The sequence below is a fragment of the Pollicipes pollicipes genome, unplaced genomic scaffold (genome assembly GCF_011947565.3).
Source record: "Pollicipes pollicipes isolate AB1234 unplaced genomic scaffold, Ppol_2.1 Scaffold_2243;HRSCAF=2626_pilon_pilon_pilon, whole genome shotgun sequence".
Classification (NCBI taxonomy): Eukaryota; Metazoa; Arthropoda; class Thecostraca; order Pollicipedomorpha; family Pollicipedidae; genus Pollicipes; species Pollicipes pollicipes.
This window is the reverse complement of record NW_023596077.1, coordinates 152,624-173,165: the sequence shown is the minus strand read 5'-3', so window position 1 is coordinate 173,165 and position 20,542 is coordinate 152,624. Positions and strand designations below refer to the sequence as shown.

Below are 20,542 nucleotides of genomic sequence, written 5' to 3'. Positions count from 1 at the left end.
CGGACTTCGACTCAGGCATGTGCATCAATATGTCTGGATGGACAGGGCTATCAACGGCGTTAACGTGGCGTTGACTTGAGTTTTTGTCCGGGTGGAACTGAGGACAGATTTGATGAAGCGTTGGTTAGACGAAACACCGTCGGTGAAGCGTTGGTCAGACTACGCACTGTCGGTGAAGCGTTGGTGAGACGACGCGCTGTCGGTGAAGCGTTGGTTAGACGACGCACTGTCGGTGAGGCGTTGGTCAGGCGACGCGCTGTAGGTGAAGCTGTCAGCTGTCAGAGAAAGTATTTGCTAAGAACCATGGCGCAGTCCGAAATGCTGATTAAACGGAGAGAGGCTATGATTCAGCAGCTCGTGGAGGAACATGGACTGACAGTCACGGTTACTCTAGTGCCCGAGTTGCGCCCGGTTGCCGGTCGCTGAAGTCGATTCGGCGCTTCTCCCATCCGTCGCTGAGGTCGACGGTCTCCATTTCTTCCTCCTCTTCCGACCGCCGGTCCCCAAATAGCAGCAACCGCATTGGATTTTCCCACCGGACTCGCCGCGCGCTCCCGAGGCAGTACCGTGCGTGCATGGCTTAAAATGCGGTCGACATCAAACACCCCACCCACTCCCACCGCTTCACGCTCAGTGAATGAGACGGTCTTCGGCAATCTAGTGACGAAGATGGTCGTCAACGCCTTTTCTGGAACGCCTCCCACCAGCTCCGCTAACTGCTGCAGTTGGCGCCGGCTCAGCTGACCTCGCTGTGAATGGATCCGGGGTAAAGGCTCGCAAACGCCGCTTCTTCACACTCCGAAGGCGTTACGAAGCCTGGCCGGGCATTCGAGACCAAAACAGCATACACTCCACCGTGCAGCCGGGCGGGCAACACTGCAATGGGGGACACCTTGCGCAGGCCGCATGGCAGCGTGGCCCGCTCTAACCATCCACAATGTTAATGGTTCTGTCGTATCCCGGAATGGATCTCTGATCAAACCCCTCTCTCTTCTCTGCCGGGGTCCGCTCTTGGCTGCGCCTCGTCCACCGCGATCCCAAATCTCGCTCTCAGCATCACTTCGTCGTCGTCACTTCGTCACCGTCATGTCATCACAAAACATCGCCGTCACATCGTCACATCGTCGTCGTCGTCTCACATCGTCACTTCCCGGCGCTTCGGCACATCCAGTATAGCTCTTTGAGACCGATTCAACGCCGAAGACGTCGTCGCCTGTGTTGCCGCACGCTTACATGCCGGCCGCGCCTCCCGCCCCGCCCGACGGCGCCTGCGGCCGGCGCCGAACACCCGACCCCCGCCGGCCATCCGACCCCGGCCTTGGCCGGAGGTGCCATCGCGGCCGCGCGGCTGCAGGTACCCCTCCCCCCCTCCCGGGACGGGTGTCCCGAGCGGGGCAGTCGACCGAGACGCACACCAGTCAAGCGCGTACATTCAGCAAGCACTCCGCGGATTGCACCGAACAGTGAGCTACAGAGAACTACCACGAGTTTATACAGTTCTGTCCGGATTTGATCAGGGTTGATCAGGTTAAGAACCCTCGCGAGTTGCTGGAAGGGCCCAGAGTGCCGTGTGCGCCGCATGACACCACTGCCCCTGTGTACGCTAGCTACACCGCTGGGCGGACGTCTGAGGCACCTTAGGTGCATCAGGAAGGCTGACGTGCAAAACCCCACGCTGCCCTGAAGCTCAGGGCAAGGGCGCATCCCCTCGCGCCAGGGGATCGCCGCTCAGGCCCGGATGTGTCGCGCAAGATGTTGACGCACATGCCCAAGGGTGTCAGTGCTGCCGACATGATCACCTATGAACTGGGTGAGAAATGGCTGCGATATTCATGACGACGTTCTTGCCAAGTTTATAATGATGCAGTAGCGAGCGTGCTTGCAGTATGACCCTTAATACGGTCTCGTTTCCCAGTGCGCGTCCGCTATGTTTAGATATGGGTGAAAGCGCCATGGCGTACTATAGATGACGTGTGCACGGTAACCGTGCAGTTCAGGTCAGCAGGGATACCCCACTCGTCGCCCGCTTGTTTGAAAGTGCTCGCCACGCGGTATGTTTGCAGTGAACCCAACGCCGTCCACGGGTAGGCCAAGCACACTAACATGGGGGTGTGTGTACCCATGTTCTTCACGGCAGCCTTAGACGGAAAAAACCTGTTCTTTTCGCCGCCCTGAGGTCCCGACTCCGCCCCGTTGCCTTGGTCCCCCCTGCTCTCCCTCCTGGATCCGCCCGTGATCCCATGCAGCGTCTGATAGAGTCTGCAGAGCCGAACCTCACGCCGTGGCGCGTTCGTAGGGTCCACATGAGTGGTGCCGACTTTGGGTCGGAGAGCTAAACTTTGAGCCCCAGAAGCTCACTCCCAGCCGCGAGGGCTCAATGTGCCGACACCCGCGCAGCGGAACACCTGTGGTGAACCAGGTGTGGTGTTGAGGACTGTTGTCTCTGTGCCCTGAGAGAGGCTTCGTTGGGAGGTGTGCTGTGACCTGGCTTTGGCTTAGCGTAATGCAGCGCGGCAAACTCTTACAGTAGATGATTCAAGGCGTCGTGAAGCTAAAGTGAATAACCTTTTTGCCATACCCGCCAATGGTGGTGGCTTCGCATGGCTTTGTCGCGGATCTGTCTTGCATTCACCCGTATATCATGCTACAACGGTCGAATAGTACGGTCCGTTTCCAACACTTAAAGCAGCGAACTCATGGCTTCAAAAACTATGTTACTGCTCACCGCAAGAGCTTTTCTGCCCGACGCTGACGTCCCTGCTAGTCCGATACCATCACTCACCGCATAGGTTTGCCATTCCTAACACTGCTATGATAAAATCGACCGGTCTCATGCCGCCCAGATAATCCTTCCCGGCACTCTGCACGGGGCGAGCATATGTCGCTCAACGGACAAGAGACATGATTCCACGAACCACGGACGGCTTCTGCCATCGGGAGCGAGGCCGCGCCCGCCGAGCAGTCACGATCGGTGCCCCGTCGACCAGGTGCGGACCACGCCCGCGAGATTGGCGCGACCGCCGGCGGGACGCTAGTGTGCTGTCGCTGCCCAGCTGATCCCGGCCGTGGAGCCCAGGGGGGATCCCCGCTACAGCCGGCCAGGCTTGCGGTGAGGGTGTGCTGTGATGGGGGATCCCCGTCTCATACAGACGTGAGGCTCGCGCGCCGGGTGCCAGCCAGGTCCGGAGAGGCGGCGGCGGGGGCGGCGGAGGCGACGGGCCTGGGAAGCAATGTGAGGACGCCCTCCGCAATCTCCACGCATCGGCGCCGATCGCTACAGTGCAGGTGTTGATCGATGGCAATGCATTGGGACGCGGATTCAGTCTGGGGTCATGTCTGAGCATTACTGGTTAGCGAAGTGCCTCGCTCAGAGGCCACGCTCCCTGGCACACAGTGGCCAGGCCAGTAGGACACAGTGGACGACCGTTGATGCATAATGGTTAGGTCAGTGGAGCACACTGGCCAAGGCAGTGGCGCACACTGGCCAGGTCAGCGGCTCACAGTGACCAGGTCAGCGGCGCACAGTGGCCAGGTCAGTGGCGCACAGTGGCCAGGTCAGTAGCGCACACTGGCCAGGTCAGTGGCACACACTGGCCAGGTCACGCTCCCTGTCTGAGCCGTCAGCGGTACGGCACAGCAGGTGCGGCCTCGGAGGAACCATGTTTGCCGGGCTGGACGTCTCGGAGGAGCCGTGTCTGTCGGGCTGGACGCCTCGGAGGAGTCGTGTCTGTCGGGCTGGACGCCTGGGAGGAGCCGTGTATGCCGGGTTGGACGCCTCGGAGGAGTCGTGTTTGCCGGGCTGGACAGCTCGGAGGAGCCGTGTCTGTCGGGTTGGACGTCTTGGAGGAGCCGTGTCTGTCGGGCTGGACGCCTGGGAGGAGCCGTGTATGCCGGGCTGGACGCATCGGAGGAGCCGTGTCTGTCGGGTTCGACGTCTCGGAGGAGCCGTGTCTGTCGGGCTGCGCGTCGGGGAGGAGCCGTCACTCGGCGCCTCTGACGTCACACCGCCTCTGAACTGACCCCTGTACTGTTGGACTGTTGCCGTGCGGTCGCCACGCAGCGTGATCCTTGCGTCCGCCACCATGGGAGTGACATCACTTTAGAAAACGCTATTGTCGTTAATCTCAAGTGGTGACGTCCGGTCATCATAGACGTCATTGTCTTAATCTGGTATGTGCTCGCTTGTTGTTTTGTGTTTGTATATATATATATATATATATATATATATATATATATATATATATATATATATATATATATATATATGTATATATATATATCTCTCTCTCTCTCTCTCTCTCTCTCTCTCTCTCTCTCTCTCTCTCTCTCTCTCTCTCTCTCTCTCTCTCTCTCTCTCTCTCTCTCTCTCTCTCTCTCTCTCTCTCTCTCTCTCTCTCTCTCTCCCCGAAGATTTTTGAATTTTTTTCTTTTTGTGTGAAGATATTGTATGTATCAGGACTTGTACCGGAATATTCATAATCCAAGATTTTTAGGCATTATTTTATTGATGCAAAATATTCGATGGGTTTGAGGAACATTACAGCGCGTAAATAACTGAAACTTCTTCACACACTTTGCATTCCTTTGCAGGGGTTTTGAAACATCTTGAACCATGATGCTGACATGTTGTGAACTAAGCATGATGATATTTAGGAAGGAGTAAAAATGAATAGAAAAATCTAAATTATGCTGGATAAATATGAAATCTTGACGTGTACATATTTCAAAGCCCAGTGAACCGAGTGACCTCTGGACGTGACGTGGTGCAGTTGCGGCCAGGTGAGGTTAGGACGATGTGCTGAGTCAGATCGGCGAATGCATGATGACAGTCCGGAATTTCGTGGTGGTTTCCCATGGAGTTCATGCACAGATGCAAGTTGTGCTTCTCAGAGAGATTAGCTTAACAAGGGACGTCCCACCACCTCCAGCCATCGTACTGATACATCTGCACGCCGAACATGAGCCGAGAGGCGGGAGTCAGGTGCTCACCCCACTGAGGAATCGGCGCTGAACATGGGCCGAGAGACGGGAGTCAGGTGCTCACCCCACTGAGAAATCGGCTCTGAACATGAGCCGAGAGACGGGAGTCAGGTGCTCACCCTCCTGAGAAATCGGTGCTGAACATGGGCCGAGAGACGGGAGTCAGGTGCTCACCCCACCGAGAAATCGGCTCTAAACATGAGCCGAGAGACGGGAGTCAGGTGCTCACCCTCCTGAGAAATCGGCGCTGAACATGAGCCGAGAGACGGGAGTCAGGTGCTCACCCCACCGAGAAATCGGCTCTAAACATGAGCCGAGAGACGGGAGTCAGGTGCTCACCCTCCTGAGAAATCGGTGCTGAACATGAGCCGAGAGACGGGAGTCAGGTGCTCACCCTCCTGAGAAATCGGTGCTGAACATGAGCCGAGAGACGGGAGTCAGGTGCTCACCCCACTGAGGAATCGGCGCTGAACATGAGCCGAGAGACGGGAGTCAGGTGCTCACCCTCCTGAGAAATCGGCGCTGAACATGGGTCGAGAGACGGGAGTCAGGTGCCCAACCCCAGAGAAATGGGCGCTGAATAAAGTGAGGTAGAAAAATGACGTATTGGGCTGCTAGATAAGTGCTGGACAAAGTTCACCAACATCCTAATGTGCTGGAGGTTGGTGATATATTGGATGATGCATCGCTGTTTGATTTGCATATTACACAGGCGTTGAACGAGCTCATGCCAAAATCCACCAAAGTTGGACAATATCATGACGAAAGGTGATGCATTTGGCCAAATAGAGACGGAGGTAGCTTACAAGAATGACCGTCATCATCGGTACGAAAGCTGGTGTCAATGACAACATCGGCACTCGGCACTTCTGGCTAAATTCCATTCAAGATCGGTTTTTGTGGCCGAAAAGCACACCCATCTTCGTATATCAAACTGCCGGGTGAGATCACCGATGAGGTGTTGGCGTGGGCAAGACTTTAGGCTAGGTGGTGATGAAGTCTTCTGCGACCACCGGCCCCGCTCAGATAGTGCTGTTACCGCTGCACCCCGAGTCGCTCCACCTCACCCATTGGCTTGCAAATGTCCTTCTCTCACCGGACTGCTGGCCTGGATCGACTGGCACGTCACAGCAGCCGCTCAGCCGCTTCTAAAGTTGCCGAACTTGGCTGGCCGCGTCATCACCAGCACCAGCAGCCGTTGGTGACCAGCATTTCAACCAGCAATGCCGGAGCTTACTAGACCTGTGAAAGATCACCATCGTTGTGCACTGAGACTGCCCCCGTCCTTGCATGAGCCATGTTTAGGACTCGCGGCCAGGTGTTGTCCCGTGTCAAGCGTGACTCGTGACCAGGTGTTTTCCCGTGCGAAGCATGACTCGTGACCAGGTGTTGTCCCGTGCGAAGCGTGACTCGTGGCCAGGTGTTGTCCCGTGTGAAGCATGACTCGTGACCAGGTGTTGTCCCGTGTGAAGCATGACTCGTAACCAGGTGTTGTCCCGTGTGAAGCATGACTCGTGACCAGGTGTTGTCCCGTGTCAAGCGTGACTCGCGGCCAGGCGTTTGTCCCGTGCGAAGTATGACTCGGGACCAGGCGTTGTCCCGTGCGAAGCGTGACTCGCGGCCAGATGCTATCTGGTGCGAAGCGTGACTGCTGGTGTACTGCATCGGCCAGGGTCCAGGCTCGAGCGCAGAGACGGGGCGATGCGATCGTGGAATACGCTTTCACATACACCTCATGCGTCACTGACGGCTTCCGACCTGATATTTCAACCTGCTGGAGCCCGTAGGGCCCACGGCATTAGCCTTGTTGTATTTGTTGTGTTTATAATATCGGCGTGTTTGTCATATGTATGATACAGTGGCACGAAAATCCATTTGTGTGGATGGCTGGTAACAAGAGAGTTACATACACCCATACATGTATACTAGTAACTTTATCTCGTGCGGCGCGGCCAGTTATCCTGCATGATGAAGTAGCATGCTATCGTGACAACATTTTTGACATTTTGGCTTTTTGACCGGTGGTGATCTATATCTTTTGAGGAGTTGGGGGAGTCAGACCACCGGGTGAGAACATCGCTTGAGGACTTGAGGGGGGGGGGGGCGACACCATGCCAAAACAGGCCAGGCGCGAGAACGCCATTGCTAAGCTAATGCTGCAGCGAGATTGTTATCGAAAGTCGGAACAAGAAAATGCCACGAATCACAGTGTGAGATCCGTGGATGGCCACTATGCGGCACTAACTGCTATCGCAAGGGCCCGTACCATTTGTACAGTCATCAAATGTCCGACACCAAAGCTCAAGCAGGGTGACGGCATTCTAATGCTCACAAAGCTATCGCTGGACGGAAACAGCGGACGTGTGAAACGGGTGAAGAATCAATGCCGAATTAAGCAAAAAAAAAAACAGGACTTATCCGGTGGATTTTCTCCGCTTATAGATGTTTTTTTCTGAAATGTCGCAACATGTTCTTTTCCACAGCATAAAAAATTTGTTAAGAAGCGCTCCGAATGTCATTCTATGCCGCCCTTCCGTCACAAGTATTAAACAGCCTCCTCTTCAGGTCGTGACGTACACCGCATACTTTTCCTAGAACGTAGCGTGCCCATGCAGCAATGTGATGCAACAACACGTTGAGTTGCCCATATGTCCCCGCAAGATTGCGACAATATTCCCGAACATGCGGCCTTTCCGTGCAATCCCGCATTGTTGACGAGGACAGCTGAGTCTGGCACGGCCACGGAAAGGCTTATCTGCGACCACAATTTGCAGTCCCCTATCGTTCGTGAGACCGAACAGCTCGACGAACAGCCAGCCGGCAGTCGACGGCGGCGGGTGACCGAGCTGCGGCCGGCGGGCCGGTGGGCTGGCGCGTGACAGAGCTGTGGCCGGCGGGCTGGCGCGTGACCGAGCTGCGGTCAGCGGGCTGGCGCGTGACCGAGCTGCGGTCGGCGGGCTGGCGCGTGGCCGAGCTGCGGTCGGCGGGCTGGCGCGTGGCCGAGCTGCGGTCGGCGGGCTGGCGCGTGACAGAGCTGCGGCTGGCGGGCTGGCGCGTGACAGAGCTGCGGCCGGCGGGCTGGCGCGTGGCCGAGCTGCGGTCGGCGGGCAGGCGCGTGACCGAGCTGTGGCCGGCGGGCTGTCACCTCAGCTGACTGAGGGGAGGCTGGGCGGGCAGCTAGTCGCCACCGGCTTGGGCCGGTCCGTTCGCCTCCAGCGCGTGACGTCCGGGCTCCGCCGGTGAAGGCTCGGTTCACGGCCACTCGGCTCTCGGTGAACTCTTCTCCAACACGTGAGGCAGTGTGGCCCAGCCTCACCGACTTCAGACGGTTCTTGGCTAAGGTTCAGATGCACATTCAGGTTCTTTTTCAGGTTCAGGATCGATTTAGACGGCTTGCGGCTACGTGTGTGATCCTCGTCTAGACATCGGGGGCTAGGTGAGACTGAGTTACAGAGCGGCCTTCCGACCGTCTGCACCCCGTATAAATCATCTGCCGACGCTGGGTTCGCTGCCCCAGCTGGAAGTCGCCGTGGAACGCTGCAGTCCTCGCAGACCTCGGGCTGCCCCCTGGCTTAGGCCGCGTCACATGCAGCCCCCTCCGGCTGAAGACCCCGGCTGCAGACCGCCAGATCGGGACCGCCGTCCAGCCCCGTTGTCCGGCCGCCGGCTCTTTCCCGCAGCCACCTCCGCTCGACCGCATGTTTCGCCCACGCGCGGTTCCCTCCGTCCCCGAGCACGTCGGCCTCCAGCGGGCGCCGACCGGAGCGGCCACTCGCCCCTCTGACGTCACCGCCGCGTGCCATGACGTCACGGCGCGCACGTGCAAACGGCGAGCATTTGTTCGTTGAGTAACGTCGCGCTGTTACGCAACCGCGGCACAATGCCGTTCGCCGGCACGCCCCGCGGCAGCCACCAGCGGTGCGTAACCAATCCGGGGTTACCCGGCACACGGAGCATGGCGCCGATCCGGGAGCAGTGAACCTATCCGAGGCACAGATCCGGGAGCAGTGAACCGATCCGAAGCACAGATCCGGGAGCAGTGAACCGATCCGAAGCACAGATCTGGTAGAAGTGAACCGATCCGAAGCACATATCCGGGAGCAGTGAACCGATCCGAAGCACTGATCCGGGAGCAGTGAACCGATCCGAAGCACCGATCCGGGAGCAGTGAACCGATCCAAAGCACAGATCCGGGAGCAGTGAACCGACCCGGAGAAGCCCACGTTTTCCCCGATCGAGGCATTGGACTGAGTCGGGCGCTGCAGCGGGGCAGCGGGTTACTGGGCTGATAAGCTTGTGCGGCACTGGAGCGATCCTCGGGTCGCATCGACCAGGTGCAGCACGCCTGCGCCCGTCCCATGTCGTGCCGATCTGGTCGCGATAAACTGAGCTGTCCGTGACGTTCGCTAACGGCGGTTCCTTTGCGACGGCGCATTCCCCGGTCGGACGAGGTTCGTACACTGGCCGGCTCCAGGCTGTTACGAGTCAGTTCCAGGTTGTTGCGAGTCAGCTCCAGGCTGTTACGAGCCAGCGCCACGCTGTTACGAGCCGCTGCAGGCTGTTACGAGCCTGCTCCAGGCTGCTGCGAGCCGGCCCCAGGCTGTTACGAGCCGGCCCCAGGCTGTTACGAGCCAGTCGCGGGCTGTTACGAGCCGGTCCCAGGCTGTGCGAGCCGGCCCCAGGCTGTTGCGAGCCAGCGCCACGCTGTTACGAGCCGCTGCAGGCTGTTACGAGCCTGCTCCAGGCTGCTGCGAGCCGGCCCCAGGCTGTTACGAGCCGGCCCCAGGCTGTTACGAGCCAGCCGCGGGCTGTTACGAGCCGGTCCCAGGCTGTGCGAGCCGGCCCCAGGCTGTTGCGAGCCAGCGCCACGCTGTTACGAGCCGCTGCTATGGGGCTGAGCGTGTCGTGCTGCGTGCCGCTCTTTTCAGCGGCGATTTTTGTCGCGACGTCTGCGGTGGAAAGCGCATGACTTGGTCCAAGGATGGGGCGGAGCAGCTCAGCGGTGGTGGGCCATGACTTGTCCCCAGGGACGGGGAGGGGGGGGGGGAGGGCGGAGCAGCTCAGTGGTGGAGCACCATGACTTGTTCCAGGGGCGGGGACGGAGCACCTCAGCGGCGGGCGAAGTTGGTGGTGTGCTTTGCTTGACATCTCACCTTTAGCTATTGCAGACCGGTTGTGAAGTTTTGCGCTCGGGAGTGAGTGGCGGAACGACGTCTCACCCCACTCCATTACACCTCGCGGTTGGTCGCTCTAGGGACAGCAGACATCTTCTGCTTGTTTTGACGTTCGTTTTTTTGCATTCCGTCTTGAGGTGGCTTTACGAAGGAATCCATTCGTGAGATGCTAAACCAGGCAGCGGGTGAAAGCATTCGTGGTCAGCCTGCCGTCAAAGAACCCGCGCGTTTGCCGTGATAACGAGCAGCGAAGTGTCCGTCGGAACGCCGGAAAACATTGGCAGAAATGTAACGCGAGCACCAACGTGTTCGTGTGGTCGCACAGGCCTCTGCTCGCCGTGTCCGTTTTCTCCGCGCCCATCAGCCTCCCATCCTCTGCGGCACCAGCCGTAACAGGCCCGATGGCTGGAGTCGCCCGATGCCATGCATCCACACGTCGCACGCATGCGTTCTGCGCAGCCCCACGCAGGCGCGGCGTGTGGCCGCATGGTCGTGAGGCGTGCTGTCCCTGGCCCCCACTGCTCTGAGTGTAACAGTAGCGCCAGCACGGTAGCACCAGCGCGGCAGCGCCAGCACGGTAGCATCAGCACGGTAGCACCAGCACGGCAGCGCCATCACGGCAACACCAGTACGGTAGCACCAGTACGGCGGCACCAGCACGGCAGCGCCAGCACGGCAGCGCCAGCACGGCAGCGCCAGCACGGCGGCGCCAGCGCCAGACCCGTGGCAGCGCTGCCGCGGCGGCCAGCGCGCCTCCGCTTTGGGACTGTGGCGTGACTCTGGGATTTAGAATGGCCTTTCAAACCGTAGTTCAAACCGTAGCAGCGCTGTGAAGCAGTGGTCGCTGATGCCTGCTGTTTGGGTGACCAGCAGGCAGCGGAGGACTGCAGCATTCACCGCGGGTCGACACGACAGCTACCAGCATCCCGCCTGCGGAGTACAGCGTTCTTCTCAGAAAATCCCTGATTTGGCATGCGAGTTAGCACGCAGTCTGAAGCATTTCACAGTACTCAGTGGCAAGGTGGGCAGCGTCGAACGACAACGCTTCAATGCGGCTTGCTTTGAACTCGACCCAACAGCCACTCCCCGACAAATACGGGTTGGTTGCTGTGTGGCGCTACGGAGGACCGGTTCCTGTCATGATGCATCCTGTAATGCATGTGTTGCACCACAATCAGATAAACCAGGCGGAACACAAGCCTAGGCACTGGTGCTACATCGAATGCGAACTGGCTAAGACGGCTTCAGGTCCTGGCGACCTCTCCTCGCCCGCTTTGTTGACACGCAAGAAAGGGCGGGCGGCCTGTCGAACTGTTAAGTTCCTGTCAAGGGGCAGTACAGGCGGACGGGTCAGGTGGGCAGGTCACGTGGACAGATCGCGTGGACAGGTCAGGTGAGCAGGTCAGGTGGGCAGGTCAGGTGGACAGGTCAGGTAAACAGGTCAGGTGAACAGGTCATGTGGTCAGTCTGGTCTGCATTGGGCACTGTAACATTAGACATTGGGCATCGGAGGCGCATATGTCAGGGGGACAGGCCAGAGGAATGACTAGGTGAACAGGTGCGGTTAAAAGCACGGGTGGGCAGGTCAGGTGGACAGGGCATGTGTACAGGCCAGGTGGGCAGGTCAGGTGGACAGGGCATGTGGGTAGCTCGTGATGATGGGCCACGCGGACAGCGCATGCGAACAGGTCAGATAAGTGAGCAGGTACGCCAGGGCAATAGGTCAGGCCAACCGGTGGGCGGCAGGACCGGTGAACAGTTCGCGTTGTGTGGACGGGCCGGATGAACGGTTCACGTGGACTGTTCAGGCGCTCAGTGGAGGTTCGGTGGACTAGGTGTACTCCCATGTTTCTCCTCTCGCTCAGTGCTCGGTTCTCGCTGTCATCAGTCTCTATCGTTGGAAAGCCCGAACGACGGCCTCCAACGATCTCCCAAACGACGGCTTTACGGCGGTTTCGGGTCAGGCCGGCATGCGCTATGTTCCAATGAGCGCTGTCGCTACTGGGCGGATTGTGTGGCCGCGACTCGGTCGACCTCCCCAGAAGCCGAGCCGACTCAGCTATGTCATACCGGCGAAGTGTTTCCAGATTCCGAGGATCCTCAGGGGTGATTCTCCGCGGTGGTCGGGCTTCTGCAGTCCTTCTCGTACCCGGCGCGCTCCGGCCTCGGAGAAGTCTGCAGCTCTCCACTGGGTGCCGGCCTCAGAAAAGTCTGTAGCTGTCCGCTGGGCGCTGGTCTGCAGCTGTTCGATATGCGCTGGTCTGTAGCTGTCCGCTGGGCGCTGGTCTGTAGCTGCCCGCTGAGCGTTTGTCTGCAGCTGTTCGATGGGCGCTGGTCTGTAGCGGTCCGCTGGGCGCTGGTCTGCGGCCGTTCGATGGGCGCTGGTCTGTAGCTGTCCGCTAGGCGCTGGTCTGCAGCTGTCCGCTGGGCGCTGGTCTGCAGCTGTCCGCTGGGCGCTGGTCTGCAGCTGTTCGCTGGGCGCCGGCCGTGGGAGGTGCGGTCGGATCTCTCAACTCGTGGGATAAACGGAGTGCGTCGTGTCTTCGCTCTAGGGTCCCTTGCGAGGGGGTCGTAAAAGCACATGTTGTCTGATGTTTTATACGCCTTTGGTAAGCCTTACGCCTTTTTATACGCCTTTATACGCCTTTGCAGGATGCAGGAGTCGGCCAGCTACATGCGCGCCGTAGCGGCCGAGATGGAACCAGTGACGTCATCGTCCAAAGAGCAGATCTCGGCCGAAGAGAACTTCTCCATCCGACGCTCAAACCTGCCGTGAGTGAGCTCAGGTCGTCGGCTTCTGGAGCGGGAGGTCCGCCTTCGACTCCCGCCCCAGAAGGCCTTTTTGCTGAATCAGCCACCACGAGAACGTGCTGACGTTTATAGGTAACGGTGGTGTTTTGGTGCCTGGTCTGGCCCAGGCCCATTTATAGTTAACGGTAGTGTTTTGATGCCTGGTCTGACTTAAGGCTACTTATAGTTCACGGTGGTGTTTTGATACCGGGTCTGGCCTAGGCCCATTTATAGTTCACGGTGGAGTTTTGATATCTGGTCTGGCCTAAGGCCATTTACTGTTAACGGTGGTGTTTTGATACTGGGTGTGGCCGAGGACCATTTATAGTTCACGGCGGTGTTTTGACACCTGGCCTGGCCTAGGGTTACCTTAACTAAGATGTAAGAGGTCAACTTCCTCCCCCCTCCCCTGCGTGCGCCAGCCATGTTCGTCAACGGCGGTGAAAGTTGTCTGGGTTTATCGGGCCCTGGGGACCGATGGAATCAGCTTTGGTGGTTGACACGTTGCTGCTTCCAAACAAATCACTGAACTGCGCGGCAACCTGCTAACTGTGCCTCAACTTCGGAACGAATTGCGTGATGAGGTAGCCATAATTGGGTCTACCTTGCCGGCGGGTGCGTGCTTGCTGTGCTGAGAGGTTACTTTCTGGCTGCAACCAGCGCTAAGCAACCCTGGCTTGCGTGATGAGTCTTAATGAACCCTCTTTGGTATTCCACTGCGACTTTCATACTCCGCTTGATAGGTTTCTGAGTGAATTATCACGCCCGATGTGTCGCGGGCTGACGGCCATAAATCTGCGACGAAATCACCGCACCTGTTTTGCGTCGCGGAGTACCTGGAGATCTCTCCGCCGCCAACTCTACGCAGTCGCTTCGGTCTAAGATATCTTGCTGCCGCCCGTGATACACTTTTGCGCCTTGCCGGCATCTAGTCGTAACTTTGGCTTTGGCTTTGGTGAATGGCGCGACTCCGCTGACCACCTCGAAAGGTCGGGGCGCTGCTGGCGACATCCAGTGGCGGTCATTAAAGTTGTGCGCACTTTTCTGTATCTGTGATTATGTCTGGTACGGCTCATGAGCGGGATATCTGTGTTAAGCGTTTCGTTAAAAATTTAAAGTTTCCGTTTATCTCGGCCGTTAGTGGAAGAATGGCGCAGGAAGACGTTAAGCCAATAACAACAACAGCAACAACAAAAAAAAAATTAACAAGAATAATGACAATAATAATAATAATAATACAAAACGCACTAAAAACCTTCCAATGAGCTAGTTCGCATTCGGAATGTCCCTCCCCCCCCCCCCCCCGAAACACGGCTGTTTAATTCAATGACGAAAATCCCATGCTTCAGGAACAAGAAGGGTGACGAGCGCTTAAACATTTTAGCATGACGTTATGTTGCTCGAAATTTGCGTAACGCGTTTGGAATTTGAAAAACGTGCGCAACGCGTTTGAAATTTATCACAAACCTCAGGGAAACATTGGTCGGCATGACAAAACGTGGTTCTTCTCCGCTGGTCTCCTGGATGTCTAGCACTGTTTGATGCCTGCGTGTCGGCGGAAAGCTCGTAACAAGTGCTTCCGTCGGCCAGTGATAAAAACAAGCGTTAAACCGCTGCACCAGAGCTTTTGTCTTCGGACATTACTGAGCTAGCGCCATCTCTCGGTAACCCACAGAAGCACGTGTTTGCTTCACTACGACAAGGCGCCGCTGCGGCTGTCCAGTGCCAAGTTCCAATACCTGTACGACGACAGGGGAAACGAGTACATCGACTGCGCAGGTAGTGTGTCGCACGGTGAGCACAGCATCTCTGACTGGCCCGCATCAGACCTATGTGCGGTGTTCTTACCGTCGTGTTTATCCTCGTGCTTATCCCAAGCGGAACAAAAATAACTAGGCTGCTTGTTGATGATTTTGGTTTGTTGTGGTTAGGATGCTCAGAAGAGCTTTGATCTATTGCGATCTTGGTTCGTGTGAGAGGCCCAGTCGCTTAGGATCATGGACCACCCGCTGTTCTTCTCTCAGTCGCGCCCTCACCCTTCATCCCCGCCACGCTCCGATTATCGGGGGCGATCTGCATGCCCCAGCCATGAGCGGGCTTAACTGGCTCCTGGCCGAAACTCTGCCAAAGTGCCACACATGCAACAAAGAGGGGCCCGGTGCGGGTAGGTCCGGATTACGGAAAACTCCCAGATGCATGCGACCTCGCCGCACTGCTCTCCTTTTTTCATCCCACAGGCCCAAGACAAGGGTTTACTGGCCGAAAGGGCTCTTGTCCCAAGCGAATGAAAACGTGGACATGCGAAAACGCGTCGGCCGATCGTTTTCACGGCCAATAAACCATGCGGTAGGCTTTTAAACGTATGTGCAATAAAGTGAGTTGCTCGTGCAATAAAGCGCGTGCTCTTAGTACGTGTCTGCAGTTATCGTGCCACGTGAAAAAGTAAACAGCATTACGAACAGCATAGAAAAGTTATCGTGCGACGTGAATATGGGGGTTAAACTCATGCTTTCCGTTTCTTAGCTCTTGTCGACCCTCTTCACGTTCTTGTAATCTAAACCGTTGAAAAAACACTCGATTATGCCTGCCGAAATTCCTATCATCCTGATAGTCTCTTGACCCCTGTTAGGGCTCGCCCGTAAGTATTTGTAGCGCGTGCTCTTAGTATTATCAGCAGTGCAAACTGAAGTGCAAATCACTGGTGAGAGCATTTGAAGGTGCCTACGTCGGACCGTTCAACCTTGCCACACTGCCCTAAAGGTGTCTTAATCGTCATCAGTTTAATTCACGACTTGAGCTGTGGGCTAGCTTTTGCAGTCCTTGCAGTAACAGTTTAGTCACGTGCACGCAACCAAGGAGCTTTTAATAGCATGTTTATGGATATTCTGTCGCTTTCTAGGCCTGACGGTCTATGGTGTCTACGCAATAGTTAAATGGAATGTAGCAGTGGAAGCCTTGTCACGTGACGTCATGGACGTGGTTACTGCACATGTGGCAGCTGCGCTTCCTGCGTGCTCAGCCTGCACCAGCCGTTTCAGCCTGCGTGCTCGCAGTCATAGAAGCAGGAACACCGATGGCCGAGTTTGCCGTTTCCATCAAACCCCGTTTCCGTCAAACCGAGCGGCGTTGGCGGCCAACACCGGGCGGCGCACGCCTGACGCGCGAGAACAGCCGTCCTGAAGGAATGCCCCCGAAAGTCTTTCAAAATGAATTCATACCTTTCAAAAATTAGACGGGTGTAAATATTTCATCCAGAATTGTGAAGATGTCCTTTGAGCAGAAAAAGAGCGCCAGCAACAAGAAGGGATATATTTTGTATTTGCTTGTCTAGTTCCACCTCCAACTTTCGGCACCGGTTCGGAGTCCTGTGAGCGCTGATCCGGTCCTATTTCTACATATAAATTCATATATATATATATATATATATATATATATATATATATATATATATATATATACAAAATGTGTGTATGTATATATAATGCATAAATTGCGCAGGTGGAAACTGCTCCCGGACTACCTCTTATGCGCCCGAATGGTCTTGTTGAAGCGTTCAAAGGTATTTACTTCCGAAACGCTGCCGTTTTCGTCCGCTCACCGGCCACCGCCAATCAGCAGGGGCCGAAGCCGCGCCGCCTACGCAGGCTGCAGCGGAGAATATCGGGGTTTTTGTTCTAAGGTACGAGCGCTCGCGTCCCCAAAGCTACCTTACGTAATTGTTTCACTACTCGGTTCTGAACAACGGTTGAATCTTCCCATACGAACATGGTCCGTGGGGAGCCATTCAACTAGCAGCTCTTTTACAATCAACCTGCGTTGCGCGTGACACTGACATGGCCGTGGCAACTACCATACATTCGTATTAAGGCAGGTTAGGGTCGCTTTTCCTTCAGCGGCACAACAGCTTGGAATGGTGGCTTACAGTACAGCTGGCTCGCGCTGCGTGTTTGCTCAAGTGAGCGGGGAAGGGTAAAGATCAAGTGGAGGGCATGTGCCTATGCGCTTTGGAAAAAGGTTACAAGCCCTTTTCTGAAATGCGTGGAGGACTGGAAATGTGTGGATCGGTGCTTATGTTTTGTTTTACGTAAACTGAAATGCACATGTTTCATCGACTGCACTTTTGGCATGTCGAAAAGCTTTATGTAAACGAGAAGCAATGCCGGCTATGTTGTGGACATTCTTATTTTGAATGCATGCTTATATGCACTAAACACTTACAGATGAACGGAATCTTAAATTGTGCGCAAATTTCACGTTTCATTATGCAAGAGAGAGGAAGAGGTGCAACCGCACCCCATCAGGTTCGCAAAACACGTGGGCTTATACGGAGCTGGTACAAAGAGCCATGTGATTGCTGCGGCATATATATATATATATATATATATATATATATATATATATATATATATACATGTGTGTGTATATGTATATCACGGATATCCAGAAACCAGAATACAAGTGGACTATATCCAACTTTGTCCGAGAAGCTTTTGGTACTTGTCCCATAAAATACTTCCAAGGCTTGACCCCCCCCCCCCCCGCCGCACCCACCAATTATCTTGAGACATCGACACACATAGTGTGGTACATTTTCATACGGCAGCAGGAAAAGTCTCCACCGTAGCTCATTAGATATGGCATTGCTGTGATATTCGGGATTTACCGTCGCTGACAGGGTTCGGTGATTGCTTCGCCGTTGCGAGTTACCATGGCAACAGGGAACTCGCGTCTTTTGTTGCGCCTACTCAGAAGTGATACCACCATATGCTGTTTTGGTGGTGATGCATTATGGCCTTTAGGCCATGTGCAAACCAAAGGCGTTTAAGAAACAGAAAATAAAGTAAGCATTCCACTGAGCCCAAACAAAACGGGTTTCAGCCATCACACATTAGGAGCAAATCAGTGGGCGTGGAAGGTCAACAAAGCGATTCGTTATCTGATTGGCCAGGCGCCATACTCGGCTGTCATGCGACTTTCGAAGGGCTTCACTAATTCACAGGTAGTGTTGAATTCCAATCTACCCGGCACCACGGCTTGAAATAATTAGATTATATATGTATATATATATATATATATATATATATATATATATATATATATATATATACGAACGGAAAAACACGGCATTTGAATCGAACGGATCAGGTTCAGGATTTAGAGATAATGCGTTGGGGGGTCTGCAGCACTACGGAACGCCGGGATATAGAAGTGAGACGAGTCTTGGGGTCGCCATTGGTGTCACAGGCTGCGGACATCCCCAGAAGCGATGCCAGATGTAAAAGCTTTGATGCTGGCGCCGTACCGGCTCGTCCAGTTGGCCGGCAGACAGGTGCGGAGGCTCCGACGAATAGCCAGTGTGACCGCCTTGGCACCAACGCTGGCACCAGCCTCGAATGCGTTCAGTACCGGCCAGCATTTGCTGGTTACGTACCGGTGAAGTCTGAGGTACTGCCGGCCTCGGCACCGCCACGTACCACCGGTACTGACCTGGTACCGACCGCCGGTGCTTTCGAACTGATGACGTATGTTCCTGGCGGGGGATGCCGCAGCGGGAGGGAGATACGTCCCAGCCGATCGCGGTTGTATGCAAGCATGTGACCTACCAGACACAATGTTCTGGGTTTACGACAGCCTTACGTGTGGTCTTTCCAGCGGTATCGGTCGTAAGTCATAATCTAGACGGGGAGTGAGTCCTCCAAGCTGGCGGGCGTGTACCGGCTGAGCACGCAGCTTTGGCGATGGGGGGGGGGGGGGGGGGAGGGGGCTACTGAGAGCTTGTGCTCAACGAATGGATCAAGGCTGCTGGTTTATGGTAGCACGGGCTCGAGGCCTTTGTGACGTAAGATGCGACTGAGCAGACTCGGGTTACGTAACACGCGCCGAGCTGCAGAGGGGCGGGTCGAGCACTTCAGACCGTTTCGGCGCGCCCACTGATCCTTGCATGCGCACGATGTGACCACATGTTGGGAGCCACTCTATCCCGATGCTCGTATTTCAAACAAACTTGACATTGTTCAGTGCGGGTGAATGTTTGTGATGTGGATATGCCGTCCAGAGTTGTGTCCTGGTGCTTCAGCTGCCCGGTAATGTTCGCGTCCGTCGGCTGTGGGTTGCATAAATCACCCGCAAGGCCCGCTGGCACTATGTGTCGCGCTCCAGCACCGGTGCTGCTGCACTAACACTGGGAATAAATTACATAGATCAATCTGGTCTTAAAAGTTGTTAAAATGTGCTTTGCATCAGATGTGCAGTTGCATACTGCAACTGTTTAAATGGCGAGCAGTGCAGACATGAGTTTCTTTGATAACGGAAAATGGACGTAATCACTATATCAGGACATTTTGATAATGAAAAACGCGCCGTATTATGCGTGGATCTCAAACACCGGAATATGTGGCACAATTTTGAGTACCTGTCGCAGTTCTGAGTATGCTTCGGAGTCCTTATGTCTCGAGTTTCATCCCCGAGTTCGTTGTTTTTTGTGGGGATAAGATAACGAGTTCTAGTCGTTCGTCGTTATAGCTCGTGAATCTGAATCCGAGTCCTAGATTTGCATAATTATAAATCCTTGTCTGACTCGTATTTGTTCAGGCTTGAGTGACAGCCAGAGTTCGAAGAAATTGTTTTTCAAAGCAAGGGTCAAGCTTCCTTGCTGTTGCTTTTTCATTGACGTGTGCGCGTCCGTGTCTAATGCATCTGTGAAATCAATTCGGAATGTGGATTTTAACGGAGTCAGCACCTGTGTATCACGCGCAGGAAGTGCAGCTGTGTGCTTCAAAGTCTTATGCCACGCGAACTCACACCACATCATTCTGGCCTGTTTGACTCCGATATCTGTGCCACGTGTCGTTTTTTTTTTCTGCCTGAACATCGCATGCTTGTGATGTGTCATTTCGAGTAAGCTACCACCATTTTGATAATCAACGACATGGGATTGCGTCTCCGAATCGTTCGAGCGTATCCAAAAAAATCAAACACCTTTCGAGTTTCTGATCGCAGCACTGTTTCGAGCTGCGTTCCTGTCCGACGACACCCCATCCGCCCTATCCAATACCACGCCCACAATCCTGCCTGCCCCGATCTCATATTAGAGCAAAACAGCGTACGCTCGTGCGTGATGGGCTGGGACTTTCCCCTCCGCCATCGCCTCCAACAGAAGGTCGCTGTATCCTGTGAAACAAAAGTCAATGGAATTCTTGTCGGGCCGACCCGCGTGCGTCATTACTCCCCCCCCCCCCCTCCTCTCCCCCCCCCCCCGTCCTGCGTTATCAGTCCTTGTTAGCGGCCTGGTCATCTCACTGTTCCGTCAGTGTCAGCGTAATGTTCGTTAGCGGTCTGGTCATCTCACCGGTCCGTCGGCGTCAACGTAATGCTCGTTAGCGGTCTGGTCATCTCACCGGTCCGTCAGCGGCTGGCTGGCTACAATGGTGGCTCGCAGAGAAATGCGTAAGGCGTTAAAAACGCTCAACTTTGCATGCGCGTGATATCAAGCGCGCGTGCGAGATGGCCTGCGTTGCTCCACGGCAAGCCAGCTTTACGAACTTCATCACCTCAGCTTGATGCGCAAAACTCAACTCACCGATGACTTCAATTCGCCA

The 20,542-nt window shown here is 55.4% G+C and overlaps 1 protein-coding gene across 2 annotated transcripts in view; it reads left to right on the top strand.

Annotated features, from left to right (window-relative positions):
- The first annotated feature begins 2,451 nt into the window (after positions 1 to 2,451).
- LOC119096876 (5-phosphohydroxy-L-lysine phospho-lyase) overlaps positions 2,452 to 20,542 on the top strand; it is a 49,893-nt gene continuing 31,802 nt past the window's right edge. The window contains exons 1-3 of one of the 2 annotated variants that reach the window (XM_037219872.1): positions 2,452 to 2,987; positions 12,807 to 12,926; positions 14,620 to 14,723. In XM_037219872.1, coding sequence (XP_037075767.1) covers positions 2,902 to 2,987; positions 12,807 to 12,926; positions 14,620 to 14,723 — 310 coding nt within the window. In that variant the 5' untranslated portion in view covers positions 2,452 to 2,901. Of the gene's footprint in view, positions 2,988 to 12,806; positions 12,927 to 14,619; positions 14,739 to 20,542 lie in introns of both variants that reach the window. The other variant, XM_037219864.1, reaches the window with a different exon arrangement.